At 37.3% G+C, this 21,236-nt stretch overlaps 1 protein-coding gene across 3 annotated transcripts in view; it reads left to right on the forward strand.

Moving 5' to 3' along the window:
• Positions 1–21,236, forward strand: part of PLXDC2 (plexin domain containing 2) — a 455,666-nt gene that overhangs the window by 154,338 nt on the left and 280,092 nt on the right. For all 3 annotated transcript variants that reach the window (XM_047067158.1, XM_047067160.1, XM_047067159.1), the window contains one exon: positions 16,387–16,598. In XM_047067158.1, coding sequence (XP_046923114.1) covers positions 16,387–16,598 — 212 coding nt within the window. The remainder of the gene's footprint in view (positions 1–16,386; positions 16,599–21,236) is intronic.

A 21,236-nucleotide genomic window follows, 5' to 3' on the forward strand; every position in this document is an offset into this window, starting at 1 on the left:
TGGAATTTAAGTATACAGTCGATCCTTGAACAATGCAGAAGTTAGGGGCATCGGCACTGCTTTTATAGCCAAAAATCCCCAAATTGCTTTTTACTCCCCCAAAACTTAACTACCAATATCTTCTTGTTGACCAGAAGCCTTGTTGATAACAAATATTTGATTAACACATATATTGTATGTAATGTGTATTATATACTGTATTCTTATGATAAAGTAAGCATAAAAAGTGAGAATAAAAAGTTAAAATCATAAGGAAAATACATTTATAGCACTATACTGCAAAAAGTCTACATCTAAGTAGACCCATTCGGTTTAAACTTTTTCTTCAGTTCAAACTTTTTCTTCAAAAGTCAACTATTCTACTGTAGTGGAGATTATTGAAGTGAATTAGAGTAGAGATTGTTTGTTTTCCTATTTTCATGTATATTGATGATGTTACATGTGGAAAATTCACAGTCAAATATTTCATGTGTCTCACTAAATACATGAAATGGGAAATTGATGACTCTGGACATGTAAATTGTTAGTCGCATGTCAGCCTAATTACTAATTTTTCTTCTCACAGTCCACTCTTTTTGCTAAGAGCTCATAGGAATTGGTCAACCCCTTACTGAATGACCACCATTAGTCTTTCTATATGATAACTGAACATCTTCAGAATAAAAACATCCACTTTTTTTTTTTACTGTTATCAGTTTAGCCAAAGGGTATGAAAATGTATCTTAGACTCCTAGAAACCATTCTTAAGAGCATAGTGTAGGTGATCTTTTAAAAACATGTGTTAGATCATGCTTTCCCCTGGTTAAGCCTTTCCAATGCCTTTCCAACTCTCTCAGACTAAAATCCAACTTCCTTACACTCTGCAAGGCTTATACCTCAGCCTTCTCTCCGTCTACCCTGCCTAGGCTGCCTCTACTCCAGACACACTGGTCCCCCTTCCAATTTTCCAGCAGGGTGCTCATTCTTGCCTGGGCCTTTATTCTGGCTGCTGTTTCTATATACCACTGGAAAGCCTTTGGAAAGTTTGAAGCTAGGAGGTCACATGATCTGATTTTGAATAAATGAATGAATAAAAGCCTTTGCAATGAATTGAGGAGAAAGCACTTTTATTTTTTCCTCAAACAAGAACCTATATAGGCATTTTGTAGAATGTTTTGGAATGCTTTAAATGTCTGATACTGGTAAATGTATTGCAGACTGGTCCTAGATCTTTCTAATTGTACCCACAATGAGTTTAAATATGGTAGAGTTAGGATTAGCATTCTCGGTGTGGACCTGAATTTAAGCTTAGAAATAGAAATTTACATATAAATAGAAAATTAAATCAGTTTTCTAAACAGGTATTTTTGAAAATCCAATAACAGGTTAACAAATTTAAGGTTTATACAAACACAGAGAATATTTTTGACTTAATTTTAATTAAGCTTCATGAAGTATTTGATTGATAAGTGAGAAAGGAAGAAAGCATTCTCTCGGCATTCTAAACAGCATGGAAGGATATTGATGGCTTTAAAAAAATAATCCCGGACTGCCTGTTTGTTACCTAGCCAAGTAATTCATAACAAAAGACAGGTGAAAACACTTCACTCTAGAACAGCATGTCGTGAGATGTGAGACATTATGTAAAGTTAAAACGAGAACAAGCTGATCTGTTTTCTTCTCTTTATTCACATGTCATTCTTTAGAAGTAATAGACTCAAAAGTTCGCCTCAGAGCATTTTGCTCTTCCTCTGGGAAATGTGAAAGAAAATTTTGTGTGTAGAATAAAAACATGTTAATGTGTGTTAATTTATTCTTGTAAACATGCAGGAGTCTTCAGTTTGAGTGGGACTGGAGTTCAAGTCAAATTGTGATTTCTGTATGTAAACGTTAGAAGTGCTCATGGGTAGTTATCACCAATTTTTGAAGTGGGAAGTGGTTGAAGGTGAAAAAAATTATATATTTTATAGCTCATAGATATATAAAATTATATATTTATAACTCTTTCTCTCTCTCTCTCTCTCTCTCTCTCTATATATATATATATATATATATATATATAGTTCATAGATATCTCTCAATTTTCTCTTTTCAAGTACTACCATTCTTGGGTTTATAGTAATTGAATTATGAAAGGAGTAAAGCCATTATGATGGTTTCAATAATGAGTGGAAGGTTAAGACCTTTTTGTCCAGAGAGCATAGAAAATGGTCCTAGATGGAGACATGTGGCAAACTACAGCAGATCACACCTTCACAGAATAAATAACCATGTGTCACTTTATCTCCAAAGGGATTCTCTCCACTTTAACCAACTCCCCAACTAATTTTTATACAACGTTGCGGCCATTCTCCTAAATACCTCCAATTATGACCTCTTTGCTTTCTTTTTACCTCTGCTAGTTTGTCAGAAGGCTTGTCTGGCTTTTCAGAGTGACGTGTTCACCAAAACATATTTTTATGCCAACTTCATATCCTTAGTACCGTAGTCCCTTCCTTCCTTTTGGTGTCCAGGGTGCCATAAAAACATGTTTGGCTTCAATTTGATTGAAATGTTTAAATATTAAGGTACATGGGCCTCCTTCTTTATTCTATTGTAGGTTGATTCTCTGGGATTTGATGTTATATTATTTTTATTTGTCTTGATTTTTTTGTTAACAGAAAATAGGGGGAAGAGCTAGAATTGTAACTTTCATCTTATATCTCATTCCTTTCCCCCAGCTCTATCTTGTTTAAAATTTAGATTCCCATCATCAAATAATCACACTTTCTCTCCTCATTGCCTTTATTAATGATGAATAAGTTTATCGCTTTTGTTCTTGGTTTGGAAGCTACCCCCCCCCATTTATGGAGTATGTTTCCCAAAGACAAATGCTAAACATAAAGATAGAGGAAACCATGTTTGTTGAGTTTTAAACTGTACAAAAGCAACTGAGCAACGTACTGCTCTCATATCTCAGGGAAAGTTGTGTCAATTTCAACAAAGTTGTTTCTGACAGATTTATATGATAAATGAATTCCTGAAAATTGCATATAGAGTTTTTTTCTAAACAATTCTTTAAGTTAAAAAAAGTTCCATATCCCACAGAAAAGATTCGAATAAGATAATCAAGACTAGAAACAGAGGAAAGAATATTGACTCATTAGCAATCAAAATTAAAAGGAGATTCCATTTTTTTAATCTACCAAGTAAAAAAAAAGAATTGGGGGTAGGGGAGATATCGTTAAGTTATTGAGAAAACATAGGATACCTGTCTTCATGTCCTGCTGGTGCGTGTGTAAACTGATAACAATCTGAGTGCCAGGGAGTCCAAATCCCTCTTTCAGAAATTGTTCCTGAGGAAAGAAATGAGGATGATGTAGCCTTTAGTATCAACGTGAAAGTTCAACAATTGAGGATTCGTTTATGGTAGGCATTAATTGTTAATTAAATTTAGTATATAGTCAAGAACATGGGAAAATATTTATTCTGTAGTGCTGAAATAAATAAGCTATACACAGGTAGACACACACATACACACACAAACACACTTTCTGGTACAAAGACACAAGGAGACCTGCAGAGAAGTATCCAGGAGGGATATTCACTAAGGCGGTAACTCTGCCTCTTGCACCTAGAACAGAAGGGTAGATATTTAAATTTTTTTCCTATTTTCTTTTTAATGATTTAAATTTTCATATTAAATGGAAGGTAATATTTTACTTTAATAATATTTTAAAGTCGTTCAGGTTATTCATTCTTTTTTAGGAACAGTGATTTTATTGTTATAAAATGGGGGACACTTACTATAAGGAAATTGTATAACTTCTATCATTTATGGATTACTTTTTCTGAATCGGAACAAGTTTTCGTAAATCCATGTTTTCAGACATTGCATATTTGTAAATAAAGGAAAGAATGCTTATCTTAGTATTGTTGTGAGCACTAGTGAATACGCACAACATAATTTTTCACAATACCCCAGTGAGTAGCATTTGCCCAATAGTGGAAGTTTTAGGTTTTTAATTATGTTATGCAATTCAGATTTTTTTCTTGGTTGTGTACTAAAGCCAACACACCCGTAGAAGGGAGGTTTTACATGAATGTATATTACAGTAAGTACTTAAAGCAGAGACTTTTGCAATTTGTCTGTACGGGTAAAAAAATCATTTACTAAAAGATAAATTCAAGGAAACAAGACAATGAACAATTGCATTCTAAAAGTCGCAGTTGCTACCAATTAATCTCTAAGCGACTGAAGGGTTGCTTTGGATTCTGTCTCACTTTGGTAGCTTAAATCCTCAACTGTGGTTTGTATATTTTAGGAATCTATCACAGAAATTTAAATCTAATTTTAGTACAGTTTTCACTGTCTTACTTTTCTTTTTAATGTAATTTTGTTGATTGTGGTTTATTTACAATGTTAGTTAAATTGCGTAATCAGCATAAATATATGCAATCATGCAATTTAATTAGGGAACGTTATTTGGGAAAGTAATGACAAAATTCAGACATTCATAACATTTTAGCAATTCTTGAGAACTTTCTTTTAAAATGGTTACTTGAATGAATGGTAGTTTTGACTCAAATTTAAGTATTTCTCTTTTTCAAAACAAGTGAAAAAAAATCTTGTCAAAATCAGTGGAGCAAAATATCATGTTGAAAGTATGATACAGTGTGTGAAAGACCAAAATATCTTAACTAAATTTATACTAATGGTCAAACTTTCAATTTCCCATCATGTTCTCAGCTTTTGATGTAGTTTCCCATTTTTGTGACAGAGGGTCTTTGAAATATGATTTTTTTTAAGTAAAAATCATGGGTTTATATAGAGAAATACATTTTTTTCTATCTCAAGATAGTTCACCTCCAATACTAGTTTGAGTTCATCATAAGGGGCCCTGGATAAGTGGAAGAATTATGCAAGTCATTGGCTAGTAAATACTCAAAAAGTACTTCATGAAGGATATACATCTTTGTGTATAAAACATTTCATATTTATAAATAACAGTGTCAGTTTTGTTTAAAGAATTATACACTTTCTGCTGTAACTAATATTTATGAATCCTTGCTTCATAAAGCCCTTGCTATTCAGAAGCATAAATCTTTTTCCTGTGACTTTTTTTGAGAGAACTTTTTTGTAAAGTTGTTTGGAGATTTCAAAGCTAAGTAGTTTTGCCCATTGTTTTATGGCCCTAAGGTAGTATAAAGGTATATTTCATTAAATATATGAATCCAATGTGAGAAACAGAGTAATGGGAAGATTCTTTTCTCTTACTGTATTAATCTATCCGAAAATGTTAAAGGATTTTGGCGTTATAGTGTTGTAACACTGATGTTTTATTTGATGAAGTTCATATATAGAAAAAGAGGTTAGGAAAGTATAGGAAATTGCACAGAGTTTGGCAGGGATGCTTTAAGTTTTCTCAAGAAATACCCCAACATAGCTAAGTATTCAAGGGTAAAAATTTACCCAGAGAAATGAAATTGTCTTAAGCAAGAGCCGCCATGATGGAAAATGCCAGGTCACCACTCCAGCTATGCCATGACCCTGGGCCGTTGTAGTGAACAGTAACAGAAAGGAACACAAGGATGAAGAAAGGCATGACACCTTTCCTTGACAAGCTCATGGTTGTTTGTAGAGAAATGGCATTTAATCAATAATGACAACGAGAAGAACACGGCAATAGGTTTGGGTAAAGCTCTATGAGAGCACTTTAAAATAACTCTCCCTGGGAAACTTATATATTGGTAGTGATGAAAGACTTCACCAAGTCAGCATATTTGGATTTGACCTTCAGAAAGCAGAGATTTAGGTTTTGTCTCCCTCACTATAGAAGTAAAAGGACAAATTTAAAAAAAACTTGCTGCTTCCGTCCTGTATAGTACAGAAAAAAGTACTGGTAATATTATAATGTATTTCTTTCTCATTTTTTCCTTTTGTGTATTTGTATATATATTTTTTTCTTTTTTTACCTAGTTCAAATCATACTACATATAATTTTTTATACTTATTCATAAATCCTTTTGTGCATTTCAGAATATTTCCAGAGTATTAAATCCTAGAAAACTTTTGCTACAGATTATAAATTTGCCAATATGAAATTTTGATTAAAATTAGAATCTCCCAATAATAGAGTACAATACTTGCTTCAGAAAAATTCTCTATCGAATACTGACAAGTACAATTTACAATAAATCTTGTGAATGTAGTATATTAAAGAATTGTGTTGAATTTCTCTTTTTATTATTTTTATTATTTATTTTTTCTTATTTATTTCTTTAGAGAGTGAGAGAGTGTGAATGAGGGAGAGAGAAGAGAGAGAGATTCTTAAGCAGGGTCTATGCTTAGCATGGAGCCATACACAGGGCCTAATTCTAGGACGCTGGGATCGTGACCTGAGCCAAAATGAAGAGTTAGATGAGCAACCCAGGCGCCCAGAATTTCTGTTTTTATGATGTTAAATACTTGAGCATTTATTAGTGTTTACATTTCCTTTGCTGTGAGTTATCTATTTATGACATTTTTATTTTTTTGAGGACTAATCTTTTAGAAAATTATTAGGTTAGATATATTTGTATATATTTGGATAAACCATACATGATTGCCATTTTATAGATCAAAACATTGAATAGATGTGCACATAGTATTAACCTCGATATGTACTATTGATGTGTTGTTCTGCTGGCCTTTTAAATTTATATAAAACTGAAATAAGACTTTTCTTTTTCTGTCTGACATTAAGTGGCTGTCTATCGTGTTTGTGTTTTGTGTAATAACTGAGTCTCAAAGTTGAATATATTAAATCTGTATTTTGTTTACCCCATATTTTCAACCCTCGCACAAAACAGGGAGCCCCAAAATATAGATTTTGTGGTTGTATGTTTCACTTTTTATCTAGGAATGGTATTCAACATTTAACAACTAATATCTGGTTAGTCCTAATGGGAACAAACCACACCTTAGGGCTGAACCCAGATCTGGTGTTTATTCCTTACTTGTTGGATTAAATTGAAAGCATTTCTCATTATTTTGGGGGCAAGTTGTTAGTTTGTCCTAGTTAAACTTTATAATCATTCAAATTTCAGAAAAATACTGCTGGGTTTGAGTCTAAGAATATGGAATGCCTTACACTAACTAAAGTCATCTTTTTTTTTTAATTTTTATTTATTTTTGAGTGAGAGAGAGACACACACACACACACACACACACACACACACACACAGAGAGTGCAAGCGGGGGAGGGGCAGAGAGAGAGGGAGACACAGAATCCGAAGCAGGCTCCAGGCTCTGAGCTGTCAGTACAGAGACCAACGCGGGCCCGAACTCAAAAACTGTGAGATCATGACCTGAGCCGAAGTCAGACACTTAACCGACTGAGCCACCCATGAGCCCTAAAGTCATCTTTTGATAAAAATGCAGGCCCACAGTAACTTTATATCTATAACCTTTGGGCTACAACTTTAAAAAAAATAAACAATAAAGATAATTGTGTTATCTTTATAACAATTGCATTATTGACCACTTACCCAAGTCCACACAAACCTCTAGAGAGCATTTAACCTATAGAAATTTGGGACCATGTTGATAATGGTGTGATTTGATATAAATCAGATGAAACTTAAAAGACAGTATGATAGAAATGCATACATTGGCTGTCATCTGTGATCATTGGCTAAGTCAGCCTGTGTTCTGGGCTCACCATTGGGCCATTATGGATTCTGACCCCACAAACTGAATATGGTCAGATGACTGTATGCAGTGAGATTAAGTGTATCAGACATCTGGCAGCCATAATTTAATCGAAGACCCTCAGTGATTTGGGCCCTAGGCATTTGGATGTAATGTTTGACACTGGGCACCATTATCCCAATCGATTCCATCTGGCCTGGTCTGGCTCAAAAGACTCAATTTTTTTTTTTTTTAAGAGAAGCTATTGGCCATGACTAGTCCTTGTTTACAGAATTTCCCATCTCCCTTGGCTGATAGAGTTACACTTTTCATGCATTGAGGCTTAGCTTTTAGTGCAGAGCCCTGATTTTAAAACCAGCCATTCTGAATATAGGCAGCAAGGGTAGTTTAGGACGGCTGATGATAAACGGAAGTGTTAAGGTATTTTTACCAAATAGTTTTACTTTTTTACTGTGCTATAGAGACTCTAAAGTCTCGTAATACATGAATTTTCACAACTTAAGTAGTAAATTGGAAAACAAATGCAGACTATTTAATATATGATGGCAAATAGACTAAAACATGTTAACAAGCTACTTAGCCAGCCAGTAGATGATAGGGTTATTTTAATTATTATTATTTCTTTTATTTTATTAATTTTTTTTTCAGATGACCAGACCTTTATAGCTGGGAAGGACCAGAAAGGCTATAAAACTGCCCCCTTTCATTTCACAGATAGTAGGAGGTCACAGGTCACATACCTAAAATTTCCATGTGGTTTCTGGGTTCATGATGTTGTGTTTTCTACAGAAGATCTCAGGGACTTCATTAAAAGATAGATTCTCAGATTTAATTAAATGTTATTTACTCTGTTTATAGATTATTTATAAATGATTGTGGTTCTTGTGGAAATGAGTTTATTTTCTAAATCTGACAGATTTATCTGAAACATCAGTGGAAGACCCAAGTTCTTTGATAATCATCTTTTTTATTACAAAACAGGAGGTTAGCAACCCGGTAAAACACGTGTGAAGTCTACTTGAAGGAATTCAGTTTTTCTTTTCAATTTCTCCTAGGCAGTTAATAGAAAATCCTCAAATAACCAAAAAAAAAGAAAAACATCAATGATTCATTTTCAAGTACGTCCCAACCTTTCAAGATATAATGAAAATATAATTAATATTAGTGTGCTATTACTTTCTGCTTCTTTTTTTTCTTTAACATTGGTTCATTTCCTCCCTTTTGCAGTCAACCTGATGGGATACCATATTCCTTTTTTGCTTTCAGGTGCTAAATTTTTTATGAATTTTTGCTTTTTTAAATAGCACATTTTGTCTCATTTATTTTGTTCCCCCTTTTAGATTGTTTCTTTGTGTCATGTCATCAGGGTTCATGACAGATTGCTAAGTTGAGCCCCCAAAAGATTAATCAGGGGCAGATTATATCGTTGTTAAGACCAAGTCTCTGGATTCAGCTCTGTTTACTTTCCTAGTCTATCACTTACCACCTCATATGCGTCAATTTTCTCTTATGTAACACAGTTTACAATAATGGTATGTGCCAAATACATTAATGTATGCAGACGTATAGAACAGTACATAGTACTCAACTAACCCTAAATGAAAGTTAGTTATTATTATCAATATTACTCCTATTATTACTAATTCATTATTAGAAGCCATGCATAAACACCTCTTTTGTAACTGCTAACAAAGTTTTATTCTTTGTACTTATTTTTAACCCTTTAGTAAATATGTAGCCTTACCTTAAACTTGTCCTAAATATTACTGATGATTGTTCATAAAACTGAGAATGGTTTCCATAGGATACCCTTTTATGTATAAAATTAAAATTTTTGATTATTTTACTTAATAATAAAATTAGAAAACTATTAATGCCTCAAACTTCTAGAGTCATTCTCAACCTGTTTTCCTCTTTTAACTTAAAATTGTCCTTGTTTCATCTAATTCATAATTTTTCAGTCTCCCTGGGCCATGACTGCGTTTTTCAAAGACAGGTGTTGTATTTCTTACTGAGTTCATTAACCATAAAGAACCAAGATGATAAACTGCAACCACAAGTGTTGCCGAACATCACCTAACTGACCAGTGAGCTATTTCTGAGTCCAACTCATATCACATAAATGAAATTTGTTTGTTTGGATTTGTTTTCCCAGGGTTTTCTCCTTCTTCCACCCTTCGATCTGGCTACTCAGAAAGGTGGTTAAAATCTTAAGAAGTTAGCTAAGAGATTACACATAAAATCTTTTAAGTCATTGTCTCAGATGAGCAGCAACTTGGTCAATCCTTCACTTACTTATTCATTCATTTGTTATTCAGAAGATTTTGGATACTTGTTATATGTCAGTGCCAATGCTTATGATGATAGGACAAAAAAAATGTAAATAAGATAGAGTCTCTGATCTGAAACATCTCAGTGTTGGGAGTCTCTTAGGCCACCCCAGCTTTGGCCATATGCTAGGAGAACTCGTAAGTCCCAGCATATATTTGTATTTATGGCTGTGATTTATTACAGCAAAAAGATACAAACCAAAATCCACAAAGGGAAAAGGCACTTGGGGCAATGTCTGGGGAACCCGGGGCAATTTTCCAAGAGCCCTCCCCAGCAGGAACACATAGGACACAATTAATTTTTCAAGCAACAAGCCGTGATGACACCTGTAAAATATCATCAACCAAGAAGTTCATTAGAAACTCAGCGCCCAGTGTTTTTACTGGGAGCTGTTCAAATATCCACCTTCTGTCTAGCATGTACCAAGATTCCAGAATTCCAGAAGGAAGGAAGGTGTTCACCATAAACCATATTATTTGCCCAAACAGTTTAGCTATGGTGAGCCACTCTTATCTGTTAGAGAATAGCAGGAACCCTCCCTAAATCTAAGTTTCCGGACACCAGCCAACAGCCAGCCTTGCAAACAGCATTTTCTAAGGATAGCTGTCCCAGGCTTGCTGTGTTAACTCTTTTCTGAACAACTATACAATTATACATTCAAGTGGGATAGGCAAAATTGTGTTTGAAGAGTCAGGTAAAAAGACTCTGCCTGGGGGAGTCAAGGGAAGCTTCATTTTTATCTCTCTCTCTCTCTCTCTCTATTTAGAGTGTGCACATGCACACATAAGCTGGGTAAGGGGAGAGAGAGAGAAGGATAGAGAGAATCCCAAGCAGTCTCCACACTCAGCACAGAGCCTGATGTAGGGCTCAGTCTCACAACAGTGAGATCATGATCTGAGCCGAGATCAAGAGTCAGATGCTTAACCAACTGACCCACACAGGTGCCCCAAGGGAAGCTTCATTTAACAAGAGAATATTTGAGGTGGATCTTCAAGGAATTGTGAGATTGCCCAAAGTCTGGGATGAAAAGGGGTTTTCCTCCATGCAAAGGTAACTATACTTCTTGCAAGTAAAGAGATTGTTGAAAAATTCTACATGGTCCGAGCCTAGGGCATGATGGGGGCGGAGTGCAAATAGAGGGGAGGGTGATTGGAACAAAAGCATGGAGTGTTTATAGTTTTGTGGGTGGTAATGAGCCATTAGCGGTTTTAAGCCAAAGAGAGAAGTGAATAACTTTGAAAGGTACCTCTGGTAGCAGATAGAGAAGATTGGAGAAGAAAGAGTTTGAAGACAGTAAGACCAGATTGGAGGCAAGAGGTGATGAGTACATACCCTAAGGCATGTATGTTGGGACTAGAGCATGGAGCAGTGGTTCTCATCCAAGGGGGCTCAAATAATCATGTGGGAGGCTTAAAAAGACTCTGATGTCTAGGGGCTACTCAAATGCTTTAATATCTCTCAACATATCTTGCAACATTGTGAATGCTTTCACTTCTCACTTTCACTTCTGTAGCTGTCTTATTCTGTAACGCTGTCAGTCAAAACCTCAAATCCACTATGTCACGGGTTCATTAGTGGACATAACCATGGATATAACCATTTATATAGAATTTCCTCTTTACTTCGACAATAAATGAGATGCAAAGCCATATAAAGGGGTCTACCTCAGCCAGATAATTTTATCTATTTTCAGATGAATCTAGTCATCAAATCTGTTTGCAGTGAACAGTCTTCATGTTTCTGCAGAGGATTCACAGGGGTTCACTTGTAAAGTGTAGATCAAAATGCTTATCAAAAGGCACAGACAGACCTCAGTTACATAAGATGCATGTCAATTTATGTAGTTACTTCTTGGTCATTTGACATGTATTGTGTATATGATCTGTATGCAAGACATACAACATACGGTTAAGGATGTTTTCAAAGTATAACTATTGGTTAAATGTAAGCTATTTTAATAAAATCATTCAGAGGAGACCTAAATATAAACATATCCAGCTCAGCACAGTTTTCTTACCTTTTGTTTTTATTTTATTTTAAATTATTTCACAGTATGTGCTGGCACAAAAGGGACTTACATGGTTTGCAAAGAATGATAGGAGGATACACATGAGTTTCTTGTTTTTACTCTCGGATTAACTAGACATTATTGGCTTTCATAGTAACGTTAATTTGGAATGTAATGAAGTTGCTTCTTCAGTGATAGTTTATCTGCTATTTTAATTGAATAAAATATCTCAAGAATGTGTTGATTAATTTATGTATTGTCTATATATATATATACATATATACACACACATACACACACACAGAAATATGTCTGTAAGCTTTCTCTCATATCCAAAAGAGAGTCTTTATATATATTTAATATTTCCATGAGCCATGTGATTAACAATTATAGCAAGATATGTTGGAGAAAATCATCTTTGGAAGTTTTCCATCAGTGGCTTCATTAGCATACAGTGGGCAGAAAGCAAACAATCTGCTGAGGCAGACTACTCAGAGATCCCTCCTGATGCTTTTGTTTTCACTACAGCTGGGAAGGGGAAAATTATATTACATATATCCCTGTATCTTGCTTCTGAATGATTCGTTTTGGTGATGATTTAAAGAATAACTTAAAATATTTTTATGAGTTTGAAAGCAAATGAAGTGCCCAGGAATAATTTACAACGTAGATGACCATGCTGTGGTTTTGCCGATTTTTCTCGGTCTTTATTTCTATAAAATATTCATTCTTGACTTGTTTTATCTTGTCTAAAAAATAATTCTGAAATGAGATCAAAATCTAAGCCAATTTCATACTCCAGTCTTGATGAACCATGTAGGACTGAATTAGGAGCATATAGGAATGTTTCCTCTTAGTATTCATAACATCACCAGGGAAAAAGAATTAGGTCTAAAATAACAACCGAAAGAAAATTCACAGTAGCCAAGCCCTAAAGCTCACAAATTTTCTTATTAAAAAAACCCCTCAGTGCCTTCCTTAGATCCTGTTTAGTCTTTGTAAATACGAGAGCTAGCAAGTAATTGAGTGATAGGTTTGCAAAGTTGAAGGTAGCAAATTCTAGGGGGAGCGAGCGTGTCCATAATGGAGGCAAACCACTCCGCAGCTGTAATAGCTGTTAACGTGACCATGAAGCAAGAGAATAAAAATGATAAAACATCGCTAACAATTGGGGGGGGGAGGGAAACCCCACCACAACCCCACAGCTGTCTAAGGACTTACTTTGTGAGTACTAGAGTCAGCATATATGTTTGTCTTACACAGGAGGCCTCCCTGTCTGTTGAATTTACCTTCCCCAGTAACCCTTCTGAAGCATTACTTATGAAACTATGAAAACACTATGAAAAGAATTTGACATATTAATCAAACATGCCAAACTTCAACTTATGTAGTGTTAAAAGATAAACTGAGGCATATTAAAAATTTCAAGAGTTTACCTGAGCAAAGACCAATTCTAGTCTGGCAGCACTGAGCCAGAAATGGGAGCACTCTGAGGACAGGAGAGGGGAGAGACTTTTATGGGGAAAAAGGCAGACACAAAGCAAGAAAACTATTTGATTGGCTTAAGCATTTACCTGATTCAGAAAAGCCTACTTGGCTGTGTGAGACTGGTTGTCCTTAGGTTTCAATTTCTTTTCCTGGAGGCCTTTACAGGCTTTTAGGTATGGGCTTGCTTGGGAAGGCTGTTAAGTCACAGAACTAATGATCTTTTTCTTTTAGTCAATTTAACAGTGGGGAATATGGGTTTTATCACCCCTAAGCTTTGAAGTTCCTTTCCATTTTTTCTCTAGGGTAAGAAGGTAGGGAAAAATGAGAGAGGGGCTCAAGGAAGTTGAGAAAGAGACTTTCTATGCAGACAGCCCCCCAATGTTAGTTATTTTGTCTCTCACTGCCCTGTGCCAGGATCACAGGGGCTAGCGTGATGTTCCTGGACTCCAGGCATCATGGGAAGTACCATTTTTTGTCTTGTGTTATAAATCTCTGGAAAGGTAGTGATAACATAAATATCAAGCAATTAATATCAAACAGTAGCACCCATTTGAAAGAAACCAAGAGTTGTTTTGAAATTCTGTTTTGAAGATTTTAATAAAGATTAATTCTTTGAAGTTTTAGGTAGACTTCCCGATTTACATTTTAGAGGACAGAAAAACCTCTGCTTGGAGCTCTTCCCTTTGTGTGATTGTTTTAAAAGCCATTTTTATATCCAGGAGCATGTAATCCATTAACTGCATTGTATTTACTACATTTCTTATCTGGATTGACATTCTAACAAGAATCTTGTATAGATTTTCAGTTGCTCTGATATGATTATTTGTATTCAGATAGCCACCACCTTTAGTGCAAGACAAACACACATCTCTAAAATTAACCTAAGTGTTGGGCCAGCAGGTCTTAGCTGGTTGTTATAAAACTGTATTGCTTAGTTTTGTTGTATGCTGACTCATATATTTTTGGTAATGAGGTAGAATATATAAATAAAGCAAATAAAATTGCTTTATGTAGCTTTGCCTAGAACCATAGGTCTTAGAGCCTGACACATCGTCAGGAAAAGCTGTCTGCCTTTGCAGGTAAGGTAGTTTCATTCCCATTTAAAATATAGGGTAACCAAAGCACGGAGTTTTGTAAATTATGCTGGACCCCATATCCAGCAAACCTAACAAAGAATTCCACCCCAGGTCTTTTGAATCCTTGTTCAGTATTTCTTCCATTACTTAATTCTGCCTGGTCCAATCATTTTTGTTCCAAAGAGACTGTTAACAGCTCATTTATCCATCAGTCAGTCAGTCATCATCATTTTTATTGAGCACAGTTCAATGGCCAGTGGGACAACAATGTTAAAAAAGAAACATTTTATATGGTGATGATGACAATACTCATTAGCCATAGTGATTGAACGTTTACTGTGAGTTGGCAGGCGGGGGTGGGGGGGGGAACCCATGATCAGCCCTTTGTGTACCTGAGATTTTTCAGCCTTACAACAATTCTGTGAATTGTGCATGGTGCTCCATTTTTCTAGCTCTTGGGTTCCTATATGTGGAGCTCTTGGCCACTTCTGTCTTCACCGTTCTTTTAAGCTCATATTGCATGGGCCCATGAAAAAGTATAAATTACCAACACTATGGTGGTAATACGGTGGTATTTCTCTCTGGGCTGTATCTGCCCAAGCATCAAGCAGTGGGAGATCTTCTAAGTTCACGGTGAAACCAAAGAATATCCTTTCTGTCTAGAAGAATTATTAGCACCTTTCTGAGTTGAAAGGGAAATGTGTTAGACCATTTGTGTGTGATTAGCAGTGGTAGCCTTAACTTAGTTATTAGAGTTCTAAGTAGCTGATACAGTAGTGTAATAAGTCACATTAAATACATTTTGGTTTCTTGGAATGTTCTCATATTGAGGGCAACATCACAGCTATAATTAAATCACTGCTCTCTTAGCCCTTTTTGAACCTGTATCCTGCCAGTTATAAAGGCTGTCAATTCATATCTTTGGGTAATAGTTGTGTAGAAGAAGCCTGTTCTTCTTGGTCAGAAACCGAATTTCCCATACTTGCGATATACCTTCCCCTGCTGACCCACTGAAATGAAAGACTAGGAGTAATGATTACATCTTATTTTCCCTCCTGTAGTAGCAGGATGAGCTGGGTCAGCAAGGCCAGTCCCTGCAGATGGCTTTAAAATACCTTTGTGATTTGGTCTCTTTGCCTTCCCATCCATTTCTCTAAGTGCCTATCACTGTCATCCTTCACCACCCTGACAAGAGTCCAAGGTGAGATCAGCACAAATGAACAAGAGCCTTTGTGATGCCTCCTGTGGGTGTTGCTTATTAAGTGAGGTGGGCAATGAACCAAATCTGACTTGTGAGCAACAAAGCAGGTTAGCACATTTACACAAAGGTCATTCCATATATTATTTAACCCATTCAAATACATTGTTGTCTCCTTGCTGCCCAGCAAAACTTGTGTGAAGGGAATATAAACTCTCAAGTTAATAACGTCTGATTTTTATTTTCAAGTGTGCCAAGAATCACCAGGTTTCATTCCTTTGTTTGGATTGTAGCTTATTTTCTCAGGACAACTAGAGAATGTTTATGAAGCGTGTGTGTGCAGAGGGTGGGGAGGGAAGGGAATAAAATGCATTGCTTTAGGGCTGCACGTCTGTTTTAGGGACTCTGCTGGGTCTGCACATTAACCATTGTCATGACTTATGGTGTGTTTTAAAATTGCATTCTACACAGAGATGTTCATACCAACTCAAAATATTACAATTAAACAGATTCCGCTGTTATGAGTTAGTTTCCTATTTTCATGACTAGCAGACTTATTCTTCTGCTCTGTTCGCGAGCATGTATATGACTCATAGCAACTGGCAACTCATCATTGTATTTCTTGTTCAAACAGATTGGCAATATCAAGTTGCTCAGGTCTTCCCACGAACAGAACAGGAAGTCGATGTGGACACGCATGCATTCAGCCACCGGTGGAAAAGGAGCTTGGATTCCCTCAAGGCAGTAGACTCGAACCGAGCAAGCATGGGCCAAGACTCCCCAGAGCCCAGAGGCTTCACAGACCTGCTACTGGATGATGGGCAGGACAACACCACCCAGATTGAGGTAGGTAACCAATCTGGGCAACTGAAATGGATCGATGCATGTATTTCCTGTAAGGCACCCAACTCCCACGTATGTATAGACTGGCCCTTCAGCTCAGTCCAGAGCTTCGGGACTTTTTGTGAGGATCAGTTTAACTCATCCATAAATAATTAGTTGATATTTACTAATTCAGTAATAAATAATTGTAACGATATTAAATAAGTAAATACATCGTAGCTAAGCCATTTATTTAGTCACAGATGTATTCATTTACTCTAGAAACAGACAAATATTAGCTTGATGTGGTGATGACCGTGAGGAAGCACAAAGGAACACGATACAGCCCCTGCCTGCAAGGAAGTCACTGTGTAACCAAATCATCTCTAGGCTATGTGATACGTACGAGAAAAATACAGGCTATAGCATGGCATGGAGGAGGGAGAGATCACCTGCTTAGGATTGGGGGATGCACCACTGTCAAAGAGGCTTAGCCTGGGAGAGGGCATTTAGGCAGGGGCTTGGCAAGTTGAGAGGAGCTCACCAGGTTGATACCCTGCCTGGAGTAAGAAAGGAGATTCCCGGCAGAGTGAATTGCCTTTTCAATGGCTAAGTCTTAGAACAGTAGGGCATGCTTGAAGAGTCTCATAGAGTGACCAGCCGTCCCGTTCTACCCCGGACTAAGGGTTTCCTGGAGCGTAGCACTTTCAGTGCTGAAAACAAGACAGTTCTGGGCGAACTGGAATGGTCGGTCACTCGGTGACTGTAAGCAATTCTTTGTTATGGTTGGAGTTATGGAGTGGAATGAGGGTGGTTGGAGTTGGGTTGGATGAGTACGGAAGTTTGCTGAGGGTACATTTTAGGTAGTCTGTAGGGTTGCCCAGAGGCCGCAAGTGTAGTATTACATCGTTTAAGTTTCTATTGTCCTTAGCATTGCAAATCACAAAATAGGATCCTGTTAGTCCTCCAGATCTAACAAAAACAAAGAGGTCAATCTTATGGAAATAAGCAAAAACCACCCAAACAAGAATGGAGGCTATTTATTCAGTCTGCCCTAGCGACAGTCAGCTTCCATCACTTCCCTTTGGTAGAGACTCAAAAGCAGGCAGGGGAGTGGGAAAGTTTCTCCTTTAAAAAAAAGAGGAGGCTTCAGGTATGCTCTGATTGGAAGTTGTTGGCATGGAGAAGCTGGAGGTGGGTTAATTAGAAGCAGAGCATCTCGGGCGATCGATTTGGGGACCGTATTTGGGTTTTACTGAGTTAGACCTAGAGACAAAAGATAGGAAAGCTGTCAGTTATTCACCAAGCCCTGATCATTCTGGGCTGAGTGCTGCTGAGGTTGTTTCCCTGGACTGGTTTCTGTAGAGGTTGGGGGTAAGAGTTCTGTTGTCATCCATGGTCTGGCCATCGTCTGTTTGTGTATGCTCTCTCAAACTGTAGTTGTAGTTCTATTTTCTCCTAGGTGACCAGTTCCTACTTTTTAGGAACCAAACAGCATTCTTTTTACGGCCCTGAAACACTCATTATTTAGGAAAAGAACTCCACTTCCTGAAACAGACACTACATAGTTCTCCAAATAGTTATCAAGGCATCATTTTGTTCCTGCATAGCGAAAGGAATCTTCAGAAGATCTGAAGCACAGGCCGTTGGGATTCTGTGGATGTGAGAAGGCCAGCAATTTTCAAAACCCCTCTCCATCTCCTTGGCTAGCATGTGACTCTGGTGGTCCCTGACTGCCCCAGCCAGGCCCCTCAGTAGGCAACAGAGGATGTGCCAGGAGCAGAAGTCATAGAATATCTGTAAGAGGCTATTCTGACTCCTGCAGAGGCCTGCTATTTTGGCAACAGTGTTGTTATAGCAACTCGCAGAGGGCAACGTAATTCTTCCCTGAGCACTCTTTAGCTGGGGTGCGACCTAAAGAAAGGAGAGTTGCTCAGAAGCAGAGGTGTTTACTCTCTGTCCAGAACTGGTAGCCTACTGAGATTCAAAGAGGAGAACACGCATTCCTAGAACTCTGTGATCTCTAGGCAGGATGCTGAATCTTCTTAATCATTTGTAAAAGCGAAAATCCCTTTGCTCAGGGATGTATTAACACTCCTCAGAATATAGTCCCGATTGTTACTATACCCATGATTTTGTTATTCAGCCAGTTTTTCTCTTTTCTGCCTTAACAGGGAGATCACATAATGTCAATGGTTTTGAGTCAGTAAAAAAAAAAAAAAAAAAAAAAAAAAAAGGAGGCAGGACAGTGCAGGTGCAGAGAGGTATATGCTGGATAATCACTCGGTGCTAAGGTCCGCCAGGCACAAACAGTATGGATATCATCTTGCCTTGTCCTGACATCAGCCTAGTGTGATTTGTGTCTCCAGGTTCACTGGGTAATCTCAGTGACTTTTACATGTGGGCAATTTCAGATTTAGGTTTGGTATTTTTCCTAAGCTCTTCCATTAATGAATAAAGGTATTTAAACCCGGGCCTGCCCAACTCCCCAGATTTATCGTTTCTGCTTGACTTCGCTTCCTCTAATATGAAGAAAAGTAAATGGTACTTTGATTATGTCATGATTTTGGACAATGGCAGTACCCGAATATTGATGTGAAAGTAATTTGGGGGTTTCAGTCTGGCTGGGAGGGGACTTCTCTTGAAGCTAGATTTCATAACAAGATGACCGCTTTTATTTTTTAAGGGTTTATTTATTCTGATGCGGTTCTGGGGATGATGGAGATTATTGGGGACTCAAGTCCCATAAGTCACTCCTTGGCACACTACCTCTAGTTCTGGAAACAAAAGCCTACATCTGAAACTTCTCTGCAAAATTTATTTATTCTGGCCCTTGAAATGGCATTTTTGAACATTGTTGTGTCTCTTTTAGGGAAAATATTTTTGCCTGATTGAGTTAAACAGAAATAAGGAAGAAAGGAACCAAATGGTTGTGGAGTGGCTACTCTGTGCCGGGCATTATGACAAGGTCTTTCTTAGGAATAAACATTTTGATTTATGTCACTTAATACAAGCAATGAGCATGAAAGACTACGTGTGCTTTTCCCTTTAGATGCTTCCAAAGTTGATGTCAAGAATCTGAATGGTTTTGTCCCAGAGCCCTGGCTGTAGCAGTGGCTGTTAAAATGATCTGTATCCCTGTGAGACTTAAACCACCCAGAATGGCATTCGAGCACATGTCCCCCACTTCTGCCGTCGTCTAGACTTGATATCCCACTTTCACCAAAGACAAAAACAAAAGACAATAGCATACTTACTATTCTGGCACAGATTCATTCAGAAATAAACAAAGGCTGCTATTTTTTAAACTTGGTGACAGTATATTTTCTAGCTCTGCACAAGAGCAGATAATAGAGGGACTGTAAAACTTAGTATCTCAATTACAGAATTCTTCCAGTAGAAATTTCTTGTTGTTGTCATCATTTTCTTTCTTTTTTTTTTTAATATTCCCCCCATGAAGATATAAAGATGTTTTGAAACCGATTATATTTCCCGATGAGTGAGTAGGAACTCAACAGTTGGCAAATGCCTCTGTTGGTCTGACTGTTGATTTATGAAAGACCTTTCTTCTTGTACTTTCTCTGTTCATGTGGACATATGACCACGTGACCAGGTAAGAACAATGCCTTCTTACGATCGGTAGGTATTAAAAGCAGTCGCTCGTGTGCTACTTTTTGTAATTACTTTGGGAATATAAGGCTTCCAAGCCTTTCAGGTAAGGTTGAATTCCGTTCATGATTCAACTTTGTTCGAGCAGCATTCAGTGAATCCCATGACCCCAGGGACAGGTGCACGGACAAGCAGCACATAAGTCTTCACCTTGTTGCTGGCTGTTTTTCCTCTTGGCTGGCACAGAGCTCTTGAAGCATCAGTGGCATTATGGAATGGGGAGGCCCTGAGCAGTGAGAATTATTGATCTTCCTGAAGATCAGATTCGTCAGCTGACTCCTTGTAATGGTGCTGGTAATCTATAGTTCTTCACCTTTAAAGAAATCCAACACAGATTCTTTTCTAATACCCTGTACCTGAACCACACATGGAGTTTTTATCACTAATTTACATGCAGTATTTTGAGCTTCATATTCCCTCTCTTGGGACAATGAAAATGTTTCTGGAAAGGGTTGTCAAGTGTGATTTTTTTTTTCCTTGCCTTGATTCACAAGCACTGGGATGACTTAAAGAAGGGGATATTTACAAATAGGAATTATGGATCCTATAACTCCACAGTCCAAACCGACTCAGAAATTGTGAGCCAGTCCGCTGCCTCTCGGGTGTTGCGCGTGTGGCTGGACCACAGGCCACCCTTTGAGCTGCAGACAGTTAGACCACAAAGCGGATTTAGCTGTTAGTTTTGAAGATGTAAATGTTCTGCAAAGCCTTAGATTAAATTGTGCCGCCTACCAGCAGCATGTCTTGTGGATTTCTCCTTTTGGTACCAAGTTCAAAATTGCAGGCATATCCAGCAGTTGTATCATCCCTGTTCACATTAAAGCTCCTATCTGAGGAAGGTACAGTTGAGAATGGTCAGCAAATATGTGCGACGAATATGGCTAAAACTCAGAGGCCAACTGTTTTTCTCCAAAATGCATATGTGGAAAATCTTTCTGATCTTCATCGATAGCACATGTCAAATTGTGTCTGCACCTTCCGTTTACCGATTTT

This window comes from Lynx rufus, unplaced genomic scaffold (genome assembly GCF_022079265.1).
Source record: "Lynx rufus isolate CCGP_SWC_20201006 ecotype Redwood Valley unplaced genomic scaffold, mLynRuf1.p SCAF_7, whole genome shotgun sequence".
NCBI lineage: Eukaryota > Metazoa > Chordata > Mammalia > Carnivora > Felidae > Lynx > Lynx rufus.